At 39.5% G+C, this 22,204-nt stretch overlaps 2 protein-coding genes across 12 annotated transcripts in view; one reads left to right on the top strand and one right to left on the bottom strand.

The window, feature by feature from the left end:
• Positions 1-21,879, bottom strand: part of RAD51B (RAD51 paralog B) — a 617,639-nt gene extending 595,760 nt beyond the window's left edge. For 3 of the 10 annotated variants that reach the window (XM_044924813.2, XR_006542660.2, XR_006542661.2), the window contains exons 1-4: positions 21,022-21,040; positions 15,548-15,659; positions 14,231-14,344; positions 10,224-10,340 (exon numbers count right to left, since the gene is read on the bottom strand). In XM_044924813.2, the coding sequence (XP_044780748.1) occupies positions 10,224-10,340; positions 14,231-14,344; positions 15,548-15,631 (315 nt within the window). In that variant the 5' untranslated portion in view covers positions 15,632-15,659; positions 21,022-21,040. Of the gene's footprint in view, positions 1-10,223; positions 10,341-14,230; positions 14,345-15,547; positions 15,660-18,535; positions 18,671-18,986; positions 19,086-21,021; positions 21,043-21,747 lie in introns of those variants that run through there. The other 7 variants (XM_006056167.4, XM_044924816.2, XM_045162038.1 and 4 more) reach the window with 5 other exon arrangements.
• Positions 20,989-22,204, top strand: part of ZFYVE26 (zinc finger FYVE-type containing 26) — a 70,577-nt gene continuing 69,361 nt past the window's right edge. Inside the window, exons 1-2 of one of the 2 annotated variants that reach the window (XM_006056168.4) lie at positions 20,989-21,080; positions 21,555-21,832. In XM_006056168.4, coding sequence (XP_006056230.3) covers positions 21,639-21,832 — 194 coding nt within the window. In that variant the 5' untranslated portion in view covers positions 20,989-21,080; positions 21,555-21,638. Of the gene's footprint in view, positions 21,129-21,554; positions 21,833-22,204 lie in introns of both variants that reach the window. The other variant, XM_006056169.4, reaches the window with a different exon arrangement.

Below are 22,204 nucleotides of genomic sequence, written 5' to 3' on the forward strand. Positions count from 1 at the left end.
GCCCACCCAGTCAACGAGAAACAAGCAGAACTATTCTAAGGAAAGATAAGGAAGCCAAAAGAGGAGTCTGGCATTCTGCCTCTACCTTTTAGGGACAGAAGAGTGGTCACCTCCAAAGCAAAACTGCCCCCTTCGAGGAGGACACCTGGTCTCCTTAAATCATGAACAAAGCATAGAAATGACTCAGGAAACACAAATAATGTAGACATGTGCCACACTGTTTCTCATTATTTAGAGCAAGGATCTGGGTATAATCATTTTTCTTAAATGTTATAAAGATTTGGCGGTGCTTCACAGGTTTACCCATCCAGAGGTCTCTCCAACCAACATATGCAGATGCCATATCTCTTTTCATTGACATGAGTTTGGACCAGTTTTCTATTCCTATACTCTCTGGATTACAATATGAAAATACCTTTTTTTAACAATCCCTTTAAATACAACCTTTAATTTTACCTAATTATATCAGCATCTTTATCATGCATTCTCAGCAAGGGTGACAGAGATCTCAAGGGCAAAACTTGGTTTTGATCACGGAAGAAAGATGTTACTCTCTTTTCCATATAAAGCACAGATCTACATATAGTACATAAATAGATATATAGTATATCTACGTGAAACAGGAGGGAAAGGGGCAGGGCACAACCTTTTAAAGAATGACAGAACATGACAAAGACTGGTTAGAACTAACTAGGTCCAAGAGGGTAGATGAGCCAACTTCCAGCAGACCTTGAGTCTCATTATGTGCTCATGGTAATATCAGTTAAGTTGCTCAGTCGTGTCCCACTCTTTGCAACCACAGACTGAAGCACGCCAGACTTTCCTGTCTATCACCAACTCTTGGAGCTTGCTCAAGGTCATGTCCCACAGAATCGGCAATGCCATCCAACCATCTCATCCTCTGTCATCCCCTTCTCCTCCTGGTAAAATAACAAGCTAAATGACACACCTACCAGCACCATAACAGTTCTGAGGCCAACCACAGAAGGTCAAAAAGTGGGTGGTGGCCCAATACCTGGAAACCCCCACCCACCCCTTCCACAAAATAATTGGAATAATCCCTGACTCATTAGCCTATGAAATTATCCAACCCATAAAAACTACCCACATCATGTTTCAAGGCTCTCTTGCTCTCTCTTTCTGAGATGGTCCACACACTGTCTGTGGACTGTGTTTCTCTCTAAATAAAGCTACTTCTTACCTATCGTTTTGTCTCTAAATTCTTTCATGACAAAGCAAGAACCTTAAATTCACTGGCAACAATTAAAATCTCAAGTAGGGGTGGAAGTGTTATTGGGGGGGAAAATGACTAAAAAGCTCCTTAAGGGGTGGTAATGAACAAAGATTGAGAAACACTGATCTATATTACCTCATATGAGAAGGCTACCATTACATGGTCTGATCTCCACATAACATAAATATTTAAAGTTTAAACTTCAAACATATCTTCCCTACCAATACTGTCATAATAGATGTAGAATTATCTGCTTATTTTTTCCATAAGTAAGGGATCTGATGTTCTCTGGGAATGAGACAAAGCCCTGTAGCTCACTTCCATTAGTGATTCAGCACAGTTGGTTTCCCTTTGATTTCTCCTCTGCTGCTTCTGCCTTTGGCATGAGTAGCACTTCTCTAATTCCACTTTTAATCTTGGTACTGTAGCTGAACATACACAGATTCAGGGCAGTTCATATAAATCAAAACTGATGATAAATAAATTAGGTTGTTTTGAAGTCAGAGTCAGGAAAGAGCAGCTATAAAAGTGACAGCAGAATGTTTCCAGATTTATTCTTCCTCCCTCAAGTCATCCTTAGGCCTGGTCGAAGTTTATTCAACTAGATGCCTTACATCTTATCTTCACCAGATCTAACTTCTACCTGATATCTGGGATGCTAGGTTTGAACTTTTCACCAGAAACAAAGATCCAGCAACACAACTAGTTAGACATCTCCTCTGAGATCTGCATGAGCTCTCTATTGCTGTATAACAATTGACCACAAACTAGCAGCTTTAAAACAATCCTGTTTATTATCTCACAGTTGTATAGGTCAGGGAGCTGCTTTAAAGGCATCTTCATCTTCCCCACCTCCAGGCAAGTTTTCAGATGACGGCAGCCTCAGCCAACTTCTTGATTGTAATCTCCTAAGACACCAGAACTGAAAACAGCCAGCTAAGCTTCTCCTGAATTCCTGACTCAGAAACTGTGTGAGATAATAAACATTTATTGATGTGTTTAGCCACTAAGTTTTGGAATGGTTTGTTAAACAGCAGTTTAACACAGTTCTATACATCTGTAGATATAGAATCAGAGAGGAACAACTTTAAAACTTATGAGAAAAAAAACTCCTAAAATAATCACTGATGTTTATTAATAAAGAAATCAATTAGGTAGAAAAATCATATTTCTTAAAAGTACTATTTTGATAATTTGAAGAAACCAAATGGCATACAAATGAAAATAAATACCGTACAGCGGAAGAGCAGTAACATTTAAAGTTACTGAAGTTTGGCTTATTCCAAGACCAAAGAGTCTGATAGTGAAGGAGAGGCAGCAGGAACCAAAACATTAGAGTAAATAAGTGCTTAAAAATAAATAAATGAAAACAAATTCATTCATTCAGTTAATATTTACTATGTACCTTCTACATATGCTAATTGGAGAGGGAAATGGCAACTCACTCCAGTATTCTTGCCTGGGAAATCTCATAGACAGAGGAGCCTGGCAGGCTACAATCGATGGGGTTGCAAGATTCGGACATTACTGAACAACTAAATTCACCAGCACCGCATGTGTTAATATTGTAGATGTAAAAATAAGAAGAAAAAGACAATTCCTGCCCACTTGGAATTTATTCTCCAATGAGGAAGACATACAGTAACGAATCACACAAACAGTAAAACTGTAACAGTGAGAAGTACTTACATAGAAGAACCATAGTACATGTCAGTTCTCAAGGAATATACAACAATTCTGTTGATTTAAACATAATCAAATAGGCTCAAAATATTCAAAATAACAGAACTACAAGTAAATTCGCTAATGATATAATGGACTATTTTAACAACCTTCTCTGGATTAGTATTAGGTCGGGTTGAAGAAAAAAATCAGCAAAGATAAAGAAGAGTTGCACAACCCAAATTCCAAGTTTAACTTAATTGTCATAAGCAGAACATTCAATCATTAGAGAATAATCATTCTTCTCATGCACATTTAGGACACTTAGAAAAGTTAATCACGTTAATCCTTAAAACAAGAAAAATTCCAAGAATCAGTAGCACACAAAATTCTTTGGCTAAAATGCAAATAAGCTAGCAATCTAATTAAAATGTGAAAGAAAATTTAATTAAATAATTTAGATATTCAAAAATTCCAAAAAAAATCATGAGTGAAAGAAGTAATTATAATGAAAAATTTTAAACACTATGAGAACTAAATAAAAATGAAAATACTTCATCACACACACAAAAAAAGAATGCAACAGCTCAGAGTAAAAAGAAGAAAAACTGAAAATTATGAATTAAATGTGTAATTTAATAAGTTGGAGGGAGGGGGAGAAGAATCCCAGAAAAATACAATTAGATAGAGGGAGATAAGAAAAAAACAGAAATCACTTAAGTAGAAGACAGAGAAAAGATAGAAAACCAACAAAGAACCAAAATTAAAAGCACAGTTCTTTGAAAAGACTATAAAATACTCAAACATTTGACCAGGTCTTTTTAAAAGGAAGGGAAAGAGAAGACAAAGAAGTAACAGTAGAAATGAAAACAGGGAGAGGGGGTAGAAACACATTCAAACAAGATTTAAAGATGAGAATACAATAAAAACTTTATGACAATAAATTTTAAAACTTAAAATGGGCAAATCTCTAAAAATATCATTCAGTAAAATTACTTAAAAAGAAATAAAAAACCTGAATAGTCCTTTAATCATTAAAGGAATTTATTTCATTGTTTTAATTTTCCCCACAGGGAAAATACTAAGATCAGACACTTTTCCAGGAAACTTATATCAAATTTTCAAGAAACAATGTACAAACTATTATAGTACATAAAAAAGAGAAGATATTCCACAAATCATTCTATCAAATAGCTCAAAATAGATCACAGAAAAAAAAAAAAAAACTCAAAATAGACCACAGACTGTATGCAAAACCTAAATATAAAACTCTAGAAAAAGATACAGCAAAAATCTTTATGTGCCTGGCCAGGCAAAAAAAATTCACAGAGTTGACACCAAGTATAAAGAAAAAAACCAATAGACTAGACTACAAAATTTAAAACTTCACAAGCTGCCATTAAGAAAATAAGGAGAGAAGCCATAGATTGGACTGCAAATTATGTATCTGATAAAAGACTTGTATCCAGAGTATACAAAGAACTCACAACTGAGTAACAAGAAAACAACCAATTTAAAAACAGGCAAAAGATTGGAACAGATATTTCATTTCTAAAAAACATACAAATGGTTAAAAGTACATGAACAGGAGTTCAATGTCATCAGTCACTGGGAAAAGACAAATTAAAACCACAATGAATACTACTAACACTCACTAGAATAGTTAAAATGATAAACAATACTAAGTGTTGGTGAGGATATGGAGAAATAAACTATCATGCACTGCAGGTGAGAATGTAAAATGGCACAGCCACTCCAGAAAGCAAATTTGGCAGTTGCTTAAAAAACTAAACATATACCTAGCATATGATCTAGCCATTCCACTCCTAGGAATCTACCCAAGAGAAATAAAATCAGACATCCACACAAAGACACGTCATATTCCTGATAGAAAAAACTATAAGCAATCCAAGTGAACATCAACTAACAGTTGGATAAACAAAATGTGTTATAACCATACCATGGAATAACATTAATGTTGCTGTTCAGTCGCCCAGTTGTGTCCGACTCTTTGCAACCCCATGGACTATAGCACACCAGGCCTCTCTGTCCCTCACCATCTCCCAAAGTTTGGCCAAGTTCATGTTCATTGCATCCGTGATGCCATCCAGCCATCTCATCCTCTGAAACCCTCTTCTTCTGCCCTCCATCTTTCCCAGCATCAGGGACTTTCCCAGTGAGTAAGCTGTTCATATCACATGACCAAAATACTAGAGTTTCAGCTTCAGAATCAGTTCTTCCAACGAGTATTCAGGGTTGATTTCCCTTAAGATTGACTGGTTTGATTTCCTTGCTGTCCAAGGGACTCTCAGGAGTCTTCTCCAGCACCACAGTTCAAAGGCATCCATTTTTCAGTGCTCTGCCTTCTTTACAGTCCAGCTCTCATAACCGTACATGACCACTGGGAAGACCACAGCCTTGACTATATGGACCTTTGTCATCAGAGTAATGTCTCTCTTCTCAATACACTGTCTAGGTTTGTCATAGCTTTCCTGCCAAGAAGCAAACGTCTTCTGATTTCATGGCTACAGTCACCAGAGTGATTTTAGAGCCCAAGATGAGCAAATTTGTCACTGTTTCTAACTTTTCCCCCTCTATTTGCCATGAAATAATGAGGTCAGATGCCATGATCTTAGTTTTTTTAATATTTAGTTTTAAGCTGACTTTTTCACTCTCCTACTTCACCCTCATCAAGAGGCTCTTTAGTTTCTCTTTGCTTTCTGCCATTAGGGTGGTATCATCCGCATATCTGAGGTCGTTGATATTTCTCCCGCTTCTCTTGGTTCCAGCTTGTAACTCATCCAGCCTGGCATTTCTCATGATGTGCTCACCGTATAGATTAAACTAACAGGGTGACAGCAGACAGCCCTGTCATACTCCTTTCTCAATCTTGAACCAATCAGTTGTTCCATACAGGGTTCTAACTGTTGCTTCTTGACCTGCATACAGGTTTCTCAGGAAACCGGTAAGATGGTCTGGTAATCCCACCTCTTTAAGAGCTTTCAACAGTTTATTATGATCCACACAGACAAAGGCTTTGGTGTAGTCAATGAAACAGAGGTAGATGTTTTTCTGGAATTCCCTAGCTTTCTCTATAATCCAGTGAATGTTAGCAGTTTGATCTCTGGTTCCTCTTACTTTCTAAACCCAGCTTGGACATCTGGAAGTTCTTGATTCGCATAATGCTGAAGCCCAGCATGCAAGATTTTAAGCATGACCTTACTAGCATGGGAGATGAGTGCAACTGTCCGACGGTTAGCCCATTCTTTAGCACTACCCTTCTTGAGAACTGGGATGAGGATTGACCTTTTCCAGTCCTGTGGCTGGAGTGATATTAATATTACTCAACAATTAAAAGGAACAACCTTCTAATACATGTTGCTACTGCTGCTAAGTCGCTTCAGTCGTGTCTGACTCTGTGCAACCCCATAGACGGCAGCCCACCAGGCTTCCCCGTCCCTGGGATTCTCCAGGCAAGAACACTGGAGTGGGTTGCCATTTCCTTCTCCAATGCATGAAAGTGAAAAGTGAAAGTGAAGTCGCTCAGTTGTGTCCGACTCTAGCGACCCTATGGACTGCAGCCCACCAGGCTCCTCTGTCCATGGGATTTTCCAGGCAGAAGTACTGGAGTGGGGTGCCACTGCCTTCTCCGTAGCCTACCAATGCCAAGAGGCACCCAATGTCTCCTTCGGGAACCGACCAGAAATGGGCAAAGCGTGTTACAACATAAATGAACCTTAAAAACATGTTATGTGAAAAAAAAAACAAACACAAAAGACTATATATTATACAATTCCATTTAAATGAAATGTTTAGAAAAGGCAAATTTATAGAGACACCAAGTAGATCAGTGGATGCCTAGGGCTGAGAATGGGAGTAGGGATTAACTATAAATGGGCACGAGGGAATGTTTTAGGATAATGGAAATGTTCTAAAAGTGGATTGTGGTGATGACTTACTATAAATCCCCTAATACAATTGAATTACACAGTTACAAGCATTGACTTTCATAGTATTTAAGTTGTACATTAATAAAATTATTTTTTAAATAGCCAAATGATTTATTAAAAAAAAAAAAAGAAATTGAAGCTCACTAGTAATCAGGAAAATGAAAACAAAGACAGGCAGAAATTAAGAAGTCAGATAATACCAAGGCGAGATATGGAGCAAAAGGTATTCATGCACATCACTGGTGGGAAATTAAACAGGCACAACCACTCTGGAAAACAATTTGTCCTGATTCTGCAGAGTTACCTACGTACATACTCTATAACTAGCCATTACTCCAAGGCAAATACCCTCAACAGGGACCAGACAGTAAATATATTAGGTGTTTCAGACCGTGAGATCTCCGTCACAAGTACCTCAACTCTGTCTTGTATCTCAAACAAAGCCACAGACAAAATGTAAACAAATGAACATAGCTGTGTGACAATAAAACTTTATTTACAAAAAATAGGCAGCTAGCCAGATTTGACCACTAGGAAGTAGTTTGCCAATCCCTGCTATAGAGAAATATTTGTACGTGTGACCCAGGAGACATGTACAACACTTTTCATAGGACTTATTTATACTAGCAGGAAACTGGAAACAAGCCAAATGTTTATTCACAGAAAAAAGGATTAAAAAAAAAAAAAAGGCCAGGAGTATGATATAGCAATGAAAGTGAATTATATTCTGGCTACTTGCAACAACATGGATAAATCTTACAAAATAATATTAAGTGGAAAAAGCGATTCATAGAAGAGATATGCTATGATTTAATCATCAATATATGATGTAACAGAGCTCAAAAAGCAAAACTAAATAAAATGCTACATTTCCTATGTACATGGGTGATTAAAAAAAAACTACAGGTATAAGTAACCACTGGGGAAAAAAGCACAGGAATGGTAGAATCACTGGGCTGTATGCCTGACACTAATATTGATATACTATCATAAGTCAATTCTTAATGATATTCAACTATATCGTAACTAATTCAACTATATTGTAAATAATTGAAGTATTCAACTATACTTCAATTTTAAAAAACTACAAGAATGGCAGAAATTCAGGATGGAAGTTACCTCCCAACAGAAAGCCAAAGATAGGATCAGGGAGGAGCCCACAGTTAATTTCAATGATTTTGGTATTCTGGGGTTGATATTGGGGTCACAGGCTCATAAATGTTTATAATTTATACATACAGGAAGTATTTAATCTTGTATACAGAAGATATATATTAAATTTTGTTTTTAATAAAAGGTAAACAATCTCTGTAATCAGTTGAAAAGTCCCAAAAAAGACTGCAGAGGCTACCTGTGGCTGGAACAGAAAGTAAAGAACTTGCCACTAATAAACAATCAGGGTATTTATATTCCATGCCATCCTATCAGATCATGAAAAAACATCTCAGGGCTTGTAACTACCTCTTGAATTCGAAAAGATTTGATAAAAGCTACATGAAAAAGTTGACAAAGGTCTGTCTAGTCAAAGCTATGGTTTTTCCAGTAGTCATGTACAGATGTGAGAGGTGGACTATAAAGAAAGCTGAGCACCGAAGAATTGATGCTTTTGAACTGTGGTGTTGGAGAAGACTCTTGAGAGTCCCTTGGACTGCAAGGAGATCCAACCAGTCAATCCTAAAGGAAATCAGTCTTGAATATTCATTGGAAGGACTGATGTTGAAGCTGAAACTCCAATATTCTGGCCACCTGATGGCGAAGAACTGACTCACTGGAAAAGACCCTGATGCTGGGAAAGGTTGAAGGCGGGAAGAGAAGGGGATGACAGAGGATGAGATGGTTGGATGGCATCACTGACTCAATGGACATGAGTTTGAGCAAGCTCTGGGAGTTGGTGATGGACAGGGAAGCCTAGTGTGCTGCAGTCCATGGGGTCACAAAGAGTCGGACACGACTGAGTGACTGAAACTGACTAATGTGAAAGAGTATTGAAAACTCCTCCAAAACTTAAAACATAAAAAAGTATTTGTTGGTTAATCGTCTTTAAGTTCAATTTTTTGCTATCTAAATAAGTAAGTTTATAACTATGGCTCACAATTGTTATAAAACTTTTTTTTCACAGACCTATTTCAAGAAAGATCTAACGAGAGTGCAAAGATTATGGAAGATAGGGTTCTGGCACCATCTGGTGGCAGTGCCCTGCAACAGCAGATTCTAATTTCTTTTTTAAGATCAATTCTCTCACTGGTTCATTTACTAGGCAAAGAACACATATTTTTAAATCTTTCTTGGAATTCAGGAAATAAAACAAGGCTTACTATCTAAAACAGGTTCTCTACCTTCCAAGAAAAATATATACAGTTAAATTTATGCCTATCACCATGCTTTAAGCATCTACTCTTATTAAAAGTTTGTTTCACGCATCTATGCCCCTAGAACTCTCAGGCAAGGAGGCCCTCAGGACTGCACTGGTAAACACAGCCTATGGAGTCACCACATCAGGACCAGTAAGCACATCAATGCAGTTTTCAGGGGAAAAAACCTGTTGTTGTTTTACAATATCCTCAAATTCTTGACACTCCATTCAAAAGGTAGAGCTTGATTTGCCTTTCCTTGAACATGGACTGGACTTAATGACCTCCTTCTAAAGAGAAGAAAGTGGCAGAAATGATGGTGTGTAACATACAAAGCTAAATCATCAAAGGAATGGCCATTTCCATCTTGCCTGGGGGAGTCAGACATCGTGCCACGAGGAGACTGAGGCAGCCTGCAGGGAGCTCTCCAGGGGAGAATCATGACCTCCTGCCAACAACCAGCACCAACCTGCCCCCTCGCACCCCTTGCCAGTATCTCCAAGCTAAGCCAGTCCCAAAGAAACAGAAATCACTGTTTACTGTCGTGGAAGCCACTTAGTTTGTGGGCAATTTGTTATGTAACAATAAATAACTAACACAACAACTGATTACTTCCTAGAACCAAATTTTATCTTTAACAGGGAGTAAAAATAGCTCATTTCAGCATAATACTAAAATTTACCTGCACATTAATAAAATTTCAAATTTTCCTTCCTAATACACTAAGTAGGGATCCTGTTCTAATTCCCCCCGAATTGTTTCCTATTATTTCATAATATTCAATTTCTAATTCAGAGAAACAACCACCCAAGTAGATTTCAGTCAGTCAGCAAAGATTTTTAGAACATCTTCCTTTTGGTATACTACACTAGTACCACCAGGGACTGAGTGGAGAACCCTGCCCTTGAGGTACTTACAATTTGGATTAGTATTCATGAAATAATTTATATATCTTAATTATATTTTTTCCCCTGGTTCTGAAGGTTCTAGGTCAATGTTAGAAGGTTTGGAAAGTGTCTTCTTTACCTCTGTGAGGGATCCACAAGCTACACCACCATGCAGGGCTTCATCCAAAGCAGACAGGGTTGTAGACAAAAATGCTGATGAGTGAGCAGCACACCTCTGTGTCTTTATCTCATAAGCCTGATCAAAGAAAAAGTTAAGTTCTTTTCAACCTCCATATTTATTCAAAAACATAAGCCAACTCCAAATTCAAATTTTAGCAGCTAGAACCCAATTCATGTTTTTTTCCTTCTATTATTTATTCTACAACTATTTACTCTGTGCCATGGACTGTGCTGGGCTTCCCTTGTGGCTCAGCTGGTAAAGAATCCACCTGCAACGTGGGAGACCTGGGTTCGATCCCTGGGTTGGGAAGATCCCCTGGAGAAGGGAAAGGCTACCCACGCCAGTATTCTGGCCTGGAGAATTCCACAGAGTGTATAGCCCATGGGGTCACAAAGAGTCGGACATGACTGACCAACTTTCACTTCACATGGACTGTGCTAAATTTGAAGGCTGTGATATAAAAGACAGAGCCCCTACCCTCACAGGACTTATAGCCAACTAGAGACTATGAAACCAGGACTAGAAAGTAGGCAATTACAATACAGTTAAACACAAGCTACTGTGATAGGGCAAGTGGAGACTGGCAAGTGGATTTGTCCAGGTCAAATCACCTGATCTGGATTTTGTGATCAAGGGAAGATCTGGATGTCTGAGCTAAAACCTGAAAAGGCTATGAGATGGGCAAAGGAAATGTGCATATTCCTGCCAAAGAGACAAGAATGTAGGAAGAGAGGTCAAGGAGCAAGAAATAAGAAGTGGAAACTAAGGGAAATTGCAAAAAAGAAAGAGGTGATTTAGAATGGCTGAAAGATGGAGCATGGTCGTGAGATGGCATGGCAAACGATGAGGCTGGAGAAATAAGCAGGGTCTGCATCAGATGAATCTTGCTGAAGTGTAGCATGTAGGCTGAGAGCAACAGGGAGTGACACGATCAAGCTACCATTTCAAACCAAGCTTGGTATGTGAAGAACAGCCTGAAAGCAGGTGGTGTGGACTAAGATATGGCCCCTCAAAAGAAAGCCGTATCAAATCCTTGGAACCTGTGATGTCACCTTAGTTGGAAAAAAGGTCTTTCCAGATGTGGTTGACATGATTACATACCTACTAGCAATGTGTAAGAATCTCTAACATTAAAAATTACTAGTATTAAGTTGCCCAAATAAACTGAGGTCAAGCCACAGAATTGTAATTATTCATTCACTCATTCATTCAACAAATACAAATTAATTGCCTACTGCATGCTATATAATATGATAAGCTCTGGGAATAGAGTGGTAAACCAAATAGATATAGTTTCTACCCACTTACAGCTTACAATTTAATAAATCTGGTCTCAAATCCAAGCTCTTCTGCCTCTATGAGGACACAGGAGACCAACATATTAATACAGGGTTGGCCAAAAACTTTTATCAGCAACTCCACCAGTTTTCTTCTTCGGTGGCTGCTTCTCAGATCCATCGTTGTCTGATCTGATCTTTTAATGCTGATTGACTCGGGACTTGGCCTCAGGCACACTTACTCTCTTACTGTGCATACTTTCTCAGCAATCTCCCATCCATTTTCATGGTTTTGACTACCATATTCATTCCAATGACTCCCCAGTGCACACTATCCTTCAAGCTTAGGTCCACATATTTAACTGCCTACTTCACATCTTCATTCAGTGTTTCACAAGTGCCTAAATTCAACAAGCACTAACAAAACCATGCTCTGCCTCCCTCAAACCTGATCCTCTTCCAATATTCCTTATCTCAGGAAATGGTACCATCCCGTCTCTTAGAGCAAAATCAAGGAACCAAGGAATCTCTGACCCTTTCCTGTACCTCACCACCACCCATAGACAAATCATCACCAATTCCTATTCATGCTACCTCCTACGTATCGCTCATGGTAACTGACATTATACCATTGGCATTAACACATGGACACTAATAGTCCATGTCACAATCTGTCTGGAGTATGATCACAGATACCTAACTAGTCCACAAATACTTCCTTGTTCCTTTTCAATCACTTGTCTATGTTTAAAGACTGAGTTTTTTAAAAACACATACTAGATTACTCCCTTTGATGACTTATCACTGCTCTCAGAATAAAGTCCAAAATCCTTAACAGGCCTGCAGGCCCCAATGATCTGATCCTGCTTGCTTCTCCAGCTTCATCTCTTGCCCCTCTCTTCTTCGCTATGTTCACTCAGACCGGCCTGACCTTCTTACCATACAAGCAGCATTCTCCTACTCTTCACAGGGTCTCTGCATTTCCCACTCCCACTGCTTGCAAGCCCTTCCCTTCTCCCCTCCCTTCCCAATCCCTTTGGCTGTCTCTCTCCTGTTCATCCATCAGTTTCAGTTGAAGTGTTGCTTCCATGAGGGAGCCTTTGCTGACCCCTACACTAAGTAATGTCCCTTTCAGTTCCTAAGCTCTTTGTATTTTCTCTGATAGGACTTTTCATTACTACAATTAATTGATCATTTACACAATTGTTTGTTTAATGTCCGACTGTTCCCACTAGACTGTAAGCTACACAAGTGCAGAAAACTTTATCAATCATCTTCACTACAATATTTCCAGTACCTGACACATCCATGGCTGGCACTCGATAAATATTGGTTGAAGGAATAAATGACTGAACAGATAAATTAACAAAACAAAAAATCTTTGTGAGGGAATGAACTAAGGCTAATCCAATATTTAAGGCAGGACTCTAAAGAATGACTGTTACAAAAGTAAATGTGCAACAAAGGAGAAAGATGGCACCTTGAACTGGCAATTGGAATGGTAGTGACATTGCAGCTGAAAGTGGTGAAGGACGTGGAGACTGAAGGTGAATTTCCTAGCCAACATCTCCTGCTTAATTATCCGACTAGGAATATGCAATACATATTGAATCACAGATGTCAAATTAAAAGGTTCTCTTGGTGCGTTACAACTTTCAAAATAGTGACAGGTTAATTTGAACCTCCTAATGAAATCATCACATATGATTTTAACTCTTTAACTTCTCCCATAAAACAAAGTGAGCTGTTCAAAGCTACCTATCTTTGTTGAAACCAATGACAAAGCTAAGACTAGTGCCCATCTCTAATTCCAATTCTAAATCACCTTCTGATGATTCTACCTTTAAAGTATTTTCCTTAGACCACAAGCAAAACCTGAACAAAAGAAAATACTCAATCTGTTCATTGTTTTCAAAGTTTCAAATGATACTAATATTCCTTCCTTCCTCCTCCACAGAGTTGGATCCTCCTTTATTGCTCAGTGGTTACCAAATTTCAATATAACATAGTAAATAGTTTACAACCCACACAAATAAATACATTTGCAAAACACTGGACAGACTTTCAGGTAACTCTTATGCTGAGAAAATAAGACATTTTCTACCATGCACTAAACCTACATTTTGAAAAGCTAAAGGCAGGACACAGAAAGTATGAAATAATAGTACAACTTGATTTGGGCTTATTTCAAAAGACTTTAACTCCTCTCAGGAGTGAGGATAAGTTCTAAAGCATTATTCATTCAATCAAAAGTCAGTGTAAGTCCAACATGCATACTCTGAGATGTAGAGTAAATGACGATGGTAAAAGTTAGTATTATAGAGAAAGGGACATTCTAAAATGTCCTAAATATACTCTAAATGAGTATATTATAGTTTAACCATGAGGTTCACAAATCCTTCCCAAACAAGTAAAAGAGAAAGATGACCTTTTGAAATAACACTGCCAGCTACAGAGAAAAAAACTTCCTGTTACCTCTCATTCCCATAACTGTCTCCCATGAACTTATAAACAACATAAATTTATTCTCATTAGAGGACTAACTCTTATGTTATGAGGGTTGGTATTTTTGAGGTGTTCATCTCTATTTTTGCTTTTACCTTATCCCCTAAAAGATTTTAAAGAGAATACAGAAGCTTTTCAAAATAAAAATCATAACCAAACCATAACTCTAAAATACATATATACCGTTTGCATCTGTGGTGCACAGGCCCTGCTAACCAGACACAGAAGTTCATGGACACCTTGATAACTAAGGCCAGTCATCTTCATAAGCTCCAGTGGGGAAAGACATAGAAAGTCCTAAAAAACATGAAGAGACGATTTTAAATATACATGTATAACAAAGATACTGGAATTAAAAGGAAGCTTTCAATTGACACTGTCCATGTGTAAATAAAAGCATAATTTATTGTAGATCAGTTTGTATGTTTCTTATAGTATTTTCCTCCTACATATTCCTTAACTAAAAGATATGACATAATCTTATCTTGTAATTATCCAACTTAGTATATATCAGAGGACACACCAAGTAAAAATACATAGCAGCAGAAATCAGCCCAAGTGGATATGAGCACTGCCCCTGTGCCCAAAAGTTTGGACACAGACACCCAGAAATGAAATCAGTTTCATCCTAAGCTATAAAATCATTCAGAGGAAGTACTTAATAATTGAGAGAGAATAAAACCAACTATGGACTGAAATGTTAAATATCATATTTTTAAGAGTGTTTCAAAGTATGAACACGAAGGTTATCCAATGTATAACAGAGAAAACAAAGATAGCATTAACACACAAAGCAATTGGAAAAAAAGACAAACAAAAACTCCAGCATTCTCTAGAAGTCCATCTTATCAAGGATTAAATCCTAATGTAAAATGTTAAATCTAATTTAACCTCCTAAGAGGGATTTGCTTTACTCTTGTGCTTAAATATACAACATCACTCCACTGATAGAAAAATAATCCTAAAAATTTTCCTTGCTTTCATGAGAAATTCTCCATTTTGAATACTGTCTCCTCATTTGAGTCATATTTCTCATGTAACTACAGAATTTCTTTTACAAGGACAAAACTTCTCTAGAATCCCAAATAAATGGCCAGGTGTATTTCACCTTCTGCCATGAGCATTCTCCAGACCCAACCCTAACTAAAATGCAAAACTCTTGAAATGAAATCACGTTTGGAAATACAAGGTAAGTGGTTTGTTATTTTGAATTAGCAAGCACCACCATTTATCTTTTTTTTTTAACCTAAATGTTCATTCAGATGCAATTAAGAATTATTGGGAGGGAGGTTCAAGAAGGAGGGGACATATGTATACCTATGGCTGATTCATGTTGATGTATGGCAGAAACCAAAACAATATTTTAAAGCAATTATCCTCCAATTAAAATAAACACATTTTCTAAAACTTGAAGCAAAATTTTTTTAAGAAAAGAGTTATTTAGGTACACTTAAGATTAATTTGCACTTCAGGTTTCTCACAAAATTAAACAAATTGTACCTGACAGGTAAGGATCTGATGTCTGTTCAGACGGTCACACAGCTCTTGCGATAAACCCACTCGTCTTAGTTTCTTGCTACCCATGCCTCCAGATGCAGCAAGAAAAAGAACCCTGAAAAAACATTGGGAAATAGCATAAGCAGTAGCAGATGGGCTATCCACAATACTCTACAAAATAAAACATTTTTCAAGCCTCTCCATATATAAAATGAAATGTATGGTATTTAAAATATTACTGATAAAATAAAAGAAGGCTATAAATCTTTCTAAATACTTTAAATAGGGGAGACTACTGTTTGTCAAACATGGAAAGAAACAATGTAAGAATCTGCATTTCACAAAAATTCTTTAAAAACTTATTACACAAATATAATAATACCAGCATCTGCCTCCAATGCCGGAGACCTGGGTTCGATCCCTGGGTCGGGAAGATCCCCTGGAGAAGGAAATGGTAACCCACTCCAGTATTCTTGCCTGGAGAATCCCATGGACAGAGAAGCCTGGTAGGCTACAGTCCACGGGGTCGCAAAGAGTCGGACATGACTGAGCGACTTCACTTTCTTTTCTTTCTTTCTTAAGATTTTCAGTTCATTCATAAACTTTATTTGGGTGTGTAATTAATACAAATATTTCCAAAGAGCACTCCAAAAACGTCTGCTTTCATTGCACTGAAACAATAATAAATTTATTGACCACCTTCTATGTATCAGGCACTGTTTCAAAGCTTTACATCAATTGCCACATTTAAGCTTCTCAACAGCCCTATAAGAAGGTTGATGACGGATCCCATTTTTACATATGAGAAAACCAAAGTCTGGAAAGGTTAGCCATTCCACTGTTACCAGAAAAAGTACATTGTAGACCCAGAATTTGAACCCAGGAAGTCTGACTCTGAGGCCTATCCCTTAGACAGTACCCTCTTCTACAAGTCCATAATCATACTGAACCTCTCTTTTAGGAATCAGAACAAACATTGTGAATCAACTGAGATTTTGTTATTTCAGGTGTTATTTACAAACTGAAATTGTTTTTTATTATAGTAGCTGCTCACATTCCCACATGCAATTAAATTTCACTCTTGCTGTTGAACCCTGTAAGGACTAAATGAGGCTCATGAAATATGTGCCTTCAGAGTTAGAACAGAATCACTGTGATTCTCTTAATAACACAAACAAAGGAGAAGCTGTATTATACTCAGATGGCAGAATATCCTCTGTATAAAATAGAAACAGGGACTCTTCATTGTTCCAGGAGATAAAACAATAAAATGATCAGAAAAAGAGTCATATTTGGGAACTAAACTATTCACTGAGAATGTAGATATTTATTTCCAATACCATGGCCCAAATTTCTAATCAGATTAACACTCTTTCTCTCTCCCTCATCTTTCTCTCTCTCACACACCCATCCCTCCCACAATCACAAAATAAATCCTTCTCATTTCACTCAAAGGGAATTTGTCAGTGTTGGGTTTTGCGCCTCCAATAGAAAGTTTACCAAGTGACATCTGCTGAATCATTGCCCAGGGTCTTCACATACCAGGTAGCTCTGGGCAATGACATCATTTTGACTAATAAATTCAACCCAAAAAGGAGAACAGGGCTTCTCTGGTGGCTCAGTGATAAAAGAATCCACCTGCCAATGCAAGAGACGCAGGTTTGATCCCTGGATAGGGAAGATCCCCTGAAGAAGGAAATGGCAACCCACTCCAGTATTCTTGCCTGGGAAATCCCATGGACAGAAGAGCCTGGTGGGCTACAGTCCATGGGGTCACAAAGAGTCAAACACGACTGAGCGCGCGCACACACACACTTGCCTAGACTACTCATATTGCTTCTGGTCACTCCCTGCCCTGCACACCCACCCCCCAACCCACAAAAAAATAAATTGTTTGTTCCTTCCACAGATGCTTCTTAAGCACACATTCTGCTGAGTGCTGTGGCACAAGAATCACTTAAGCCTATTTCTCCCCTTTGGAAACTCACAGTAAAAGATGAAAAGTAATACATACACAAATAATTAGTCATGTAGCAAGTACGGTCATAGGAATTTAAATGTGCTATGTCAACTCACTCCAGTATTCTTGCCTGGAGAATCCCCCTAGGCAGCTACAGTCCACAGGGTGACAAAGTCGGACACGACAGCAACAAGAATACACACACTCAGATGGAAGCAGAGAGGAATAAGCACCAACCTGACCCACAAATCACAATCCTGTCAGAGGTAGCCTCCTAAAAATGTGCTCCAATCCTGTCGCTTTCATCCTTTCAAACTGCCCATGGGACCATGAGACCACAGGATAAACTTCACATTTCTTATGATGGCCTAAAGCCTCTTGGTAAACTGGTCCCTCACTTTCCTCTTATTCATATATCAGATTGCAAGGCCCAGATTCTGACCTTTCTGGTAAAATCACTTGCCTCCCAGTATCTTACTTTCCTCATCTGAAAAACAGACATCGTGTAAATATCTACTTTGCAGGAATGTAGTGAAGGTTAGAGGATGTGGATGGTGCCTGGCTCGTAGTGCTAACATTTACTATCAATTCATTCAGCAAAACCAGCATTTGCAACCTCAGGTGACCTGCCTTCCAGCCATAACATTAATAGGTTACATAAGCGCCATCCTGCCTCCCTGATTTTCCTCCACAAAGACTTCCTGCTTACTCTCTTTCTCTCCAATGTTCTCATCACATGGTGTACTCATTTGTTCGATAATCTTATTAACACGTTGTTATGGCTTGAACGTTTGTTTCTTCCACGTTAAATCCATACTCTGCGTATATGTGCGAGTGCATGTACACAAGGGTGTGAGGGAAGAAGTTCGATCCTGGAAAGTGAATCCTCTTATCAAAAGAAAAATACTCACGATAGAAAACTATGAATTAACAATAATAGCTAATATTTCTTGAGCCCTTATTACATGCCACTTTTTCAAGAACACCGATTTTTGAGGCACTGGGAGTTGAAAAACTTAAGCAAAGCCTACCTAACATCTAGCACAAGGTGGCGTCTGCACTCGAATCCAGGTATCTGACTCCATATTCCACACTATTAAGTACCTCTAATTCAACACCTGAAGACAGGAAGACACTCAACTTCCCTTAATGACAGGCTCTCCTTCCTAGACCTCAAACTGCCCACACGTGGGAAGATGGATGGACATCAAGAGGCGAAAACATCACCCCAGAATCCCTTAACAATAGCTCTTCTCAACAAGGTGCAGCTTCCACGCAACCCCCACAAAGGAAGACCAGATCCCCTAAGATCTGAGGCTGGGATCAAGTTAAGATCCCAATGTACCTAAGGGGGCGTGCGCCTGCACCCAAGAGTGGCTCTCCACTCCCCCGATAGCAACAACACGTGCCCAGAGAAGGAGCAGGAAATAATGGGCGCACCCCATTCCCCCAAACCGCCCGCAACAGGAAACTTTCCAGTACCGGGTTCTGCAGCATCCAACTTTCAAAGTTTCCCCTATCCCTTACACACTTCCCCGCGGAAAGTGAGGAAAAGCAACAACAGAAGCGCTGATTGGGTCGTCACCCTGGGGAACTATCCAATAAAAGGTAGGCATAGGCCCAGGGCGGCTCCGCTGCTTGCTGGGAATTGTAGTTCACACTCTCCAATATCTGTGAGTCCCAGTCAATTTCCCATTATACTGATAATTAAAATCCTGTGGAGGAATATCAGCAAGGAGAATACGATGCCAGGAAGTAACTTTATTTTAATTTTCTATTCTTTATTTTGTCACTTCATTTAAAAACTGCTTAATGGACCAGAAAGTCAAGTTAATTTTCTGAGAATAGATGAGAATCCACCAATCATCCAAGTTTTGGAAGAGAATTTTTGGTTTGCTTTGGTTTTTTCTCCGCCTTTGGTGGTGAAATAGTTTGGAAAATATTGAATGAAACTGCTCAAGCCAAAAACATGTAACGGGGAAAAGTCCTAGTCTATAGTTGAAGAACATGACAGAAACCAGAAAGTTCAGTATAAAAGCAGCTGTGATGAGGAAACCTAGTAAATTGTTTTAAGACTCAATTTCAGATTATTATATTTGAGAATGGCTTTTTGCTAATTCTTTGCTCTCATCTCCCCTGTGCATACCTCTGTCTTATCATTTAGCCCACTGCATCCTTACTATTGACCTGCACCCCTCAGTAGACTGTGATCTCTTTGAGGATAAGACCGCACCTTCTTCAGCTTCTAAAGTAGAGTCTAGTGCACAGTTCACGGCTGTCGGTTCAGTTCAGTTGCTCAGTCGTGTCTGACTCTTTGCGACCCCATGAATTGCAGCACGCCAGGCCTCCCTGTCCATCACCAACTCCTGGAGTCCACCCAAACCCATGTCCATTGAGTCGGTGATGCCATCCAGCCATCTCATCCTCAGTCGTCCCCCTCTCCTCCTGCCCTCAATCTTTCCCAGCATCAGGGTCTTTTCAAATGAGTCAGCTCTTCGCATCAGGTGGCCAAAGGATTGGAGTTTCAGCTTTAGCATCAGTCCTTCCAGTGAACACCCAGGACTGATCTCCTTTAGGATGGACTGGCTGGATCTCCTTGCAGTCCAAGGGAGTTTTCTCCAACACCACAGTTCAAAAGCGTCAATTCTTTGGCACTCAGCTTTCTTTATAGTCCAACTCTCACATCCATACATGACTACTGGAAAAACCATAGCCTTGACTAGACGGACCTTTGTTGACTAATGTCTCTGCTTTTTAACATGCTATTTAGGTTGGTCATAAGTCGGTAAATGAGCAAATACATAACGGGAGTTAAGCAGAAGGAACCGGAAATTCAGAACGTAGGGTTCTGGAATTATAAGGGAGTCCAAGTGGGCGGAATAATAACAGAGGACTTAAGTCTCCTTGGACTTCCCTGGTGGCTCAGACGGTAAAGCATCTGTCTATGATGCGGGAGACCCAGATTCGATCCCTGGGTTGGGAAGATCCCTTGGAGAAGGAAATGGCAATCCACTCCAGTACTATTGCCTGGAAAATCCCAGGGACAGAGGAGCCTGGTAGGCTACAGTCCATGGGGTACAGTCCATGGGGTCGCAAAGAGTCGGCCACGACTGAGCGACTTCACGTTAAGTCGCCTTGATCTGGGTATCCCCAGGGCGTGGCAAAGCACTGTCACTGGCTGGCGCTAGGCAAACGCTAACTTCAAACTAGGAGGAGAAAAGAAAACAAAAGAAAAAAGGTCAAGGCACACAGCTATTCCTGCCACTCGCTCCATCAAAACGGAAGGTATCAAGCCGAGGAACTGTCAGAACTGTGAGGGATGGTCCTAAGGCACGTATCCCAGCTGGCTAGCTTCCTCCGGGCCTGAGGTAGAGTCACGTGACCCAAACAAATATGGCGCTTTATTTGCATCTTTCCTCCATTGACCAATTACAGTAGCCGATGTCAATCGTCATTCCCGCCTCCCCCCCCCCCCCCCGAATCCCCCCGCCCAAGCCTGCCGAACAAGATTTGTCACCTGACTCGGTTCAAACATGGCTTCGCTGGAAGATGTACAGATTTTGGCACCGGGAGCGGGTGAGTGTAAAGAGCCCCAAGAAGGCAGGAGCGCTCTCCACGATCCCGGTAGGAAGCGTCCCTGCGCCCCAATCCCCACCGTCTTCCAGTTCTGACCCCAATTCCTCTCCTGATCATCAGTGCTCTGCCTTAAAAGAGGGCTCAAACTAGGGAGGTTCCTGCTGAATTTCTCATCTTTAGGGAGGCGACCACCTGGGGATTTGGGGCTGAATTGGGCATAAAGTTCAGGAGGAAATAAGAAAGTGGAGTTTTGGGTCTGCGTCGCGGGCTAATATGACGATGAATATTAATCAAATATTGGATGCGCCTAGAAAGATGGGATCCACCCCTTGGGGAAAGGTGGAACTTCTCAAAAAGGGAGACAGTAACATGTCAAATTAGAAAAGTAAGTCCTGCCTTTCCTCGTGCGGGTAATAGTTACTAGTTTGTCTTATTCCTTTCTTTTCTTCTCTTTCGGATGTGTATTGTTTCTAGGAGATAGTCCACAAATGAGAAAAAAGCCGATGTGTTTTGTGTAATTCATCTGTTTCTATCTCCCTGCACTCTGTGCTGGGGAAAATGCACCATCCATTTGGAAAAGAAGAAGCTGCTTCCCAGAAACGGCTTTTAGGATTTTTCTGTGAGTGCCTTCGGAGAGGAGAATGGGAACTGGCAAAGGCATGCGTACCTCAGCTCCACGAGGCACAAGGGGATATCCCAAAGAAGGTGGAAGATATACTCTGGGCGCTGGTCCTGTGTCCCAATCAGCTGAGGTAAGGGATCTCTCGCTTCGTGCCGTGCATGCAGTCACAGGACGGGAGAGGAAAGGTTCAATACTTGAGCTCTGGTCCACGTGCCTCACTCAGTCACCTGTGAAGAATTAACAAAGGCAGATTGTATTTCACTTGTTCTGAAATTTTACTTCTATAATATTGATACATGCCTGTTTATTACTTAATCAGTTTGGCTTTGAACTATCATCTGAAACTGCATTTAAGCCTGGAACCAGCATTTCATGTTTATTATCATTAATAATAAAGCATTTTCTTTGCCTCCATAAGAGCAAATCCTGCTCCCTTGCTTGTGAAATTGAAGATACCGTTGTAGCTTTAACAAAGGAGCAGAAGTGAGTTCACTTAAAGCTT

The sequence above is a fragment of the Bubalus bubalis genome, chromosome 11 (assembly GCF_019923935.1).
Source record: "Bubalus bubalis isolate 160015118507 breed Murrah chromosome 11, NDDB_SH_1, whole genome shotgun sequence".
NCBI lineage: Eukaryota > Metazoa > Chordata > Mammalia > Artiodactyla > Bovidae > Bubalus > Bubalus bubalis.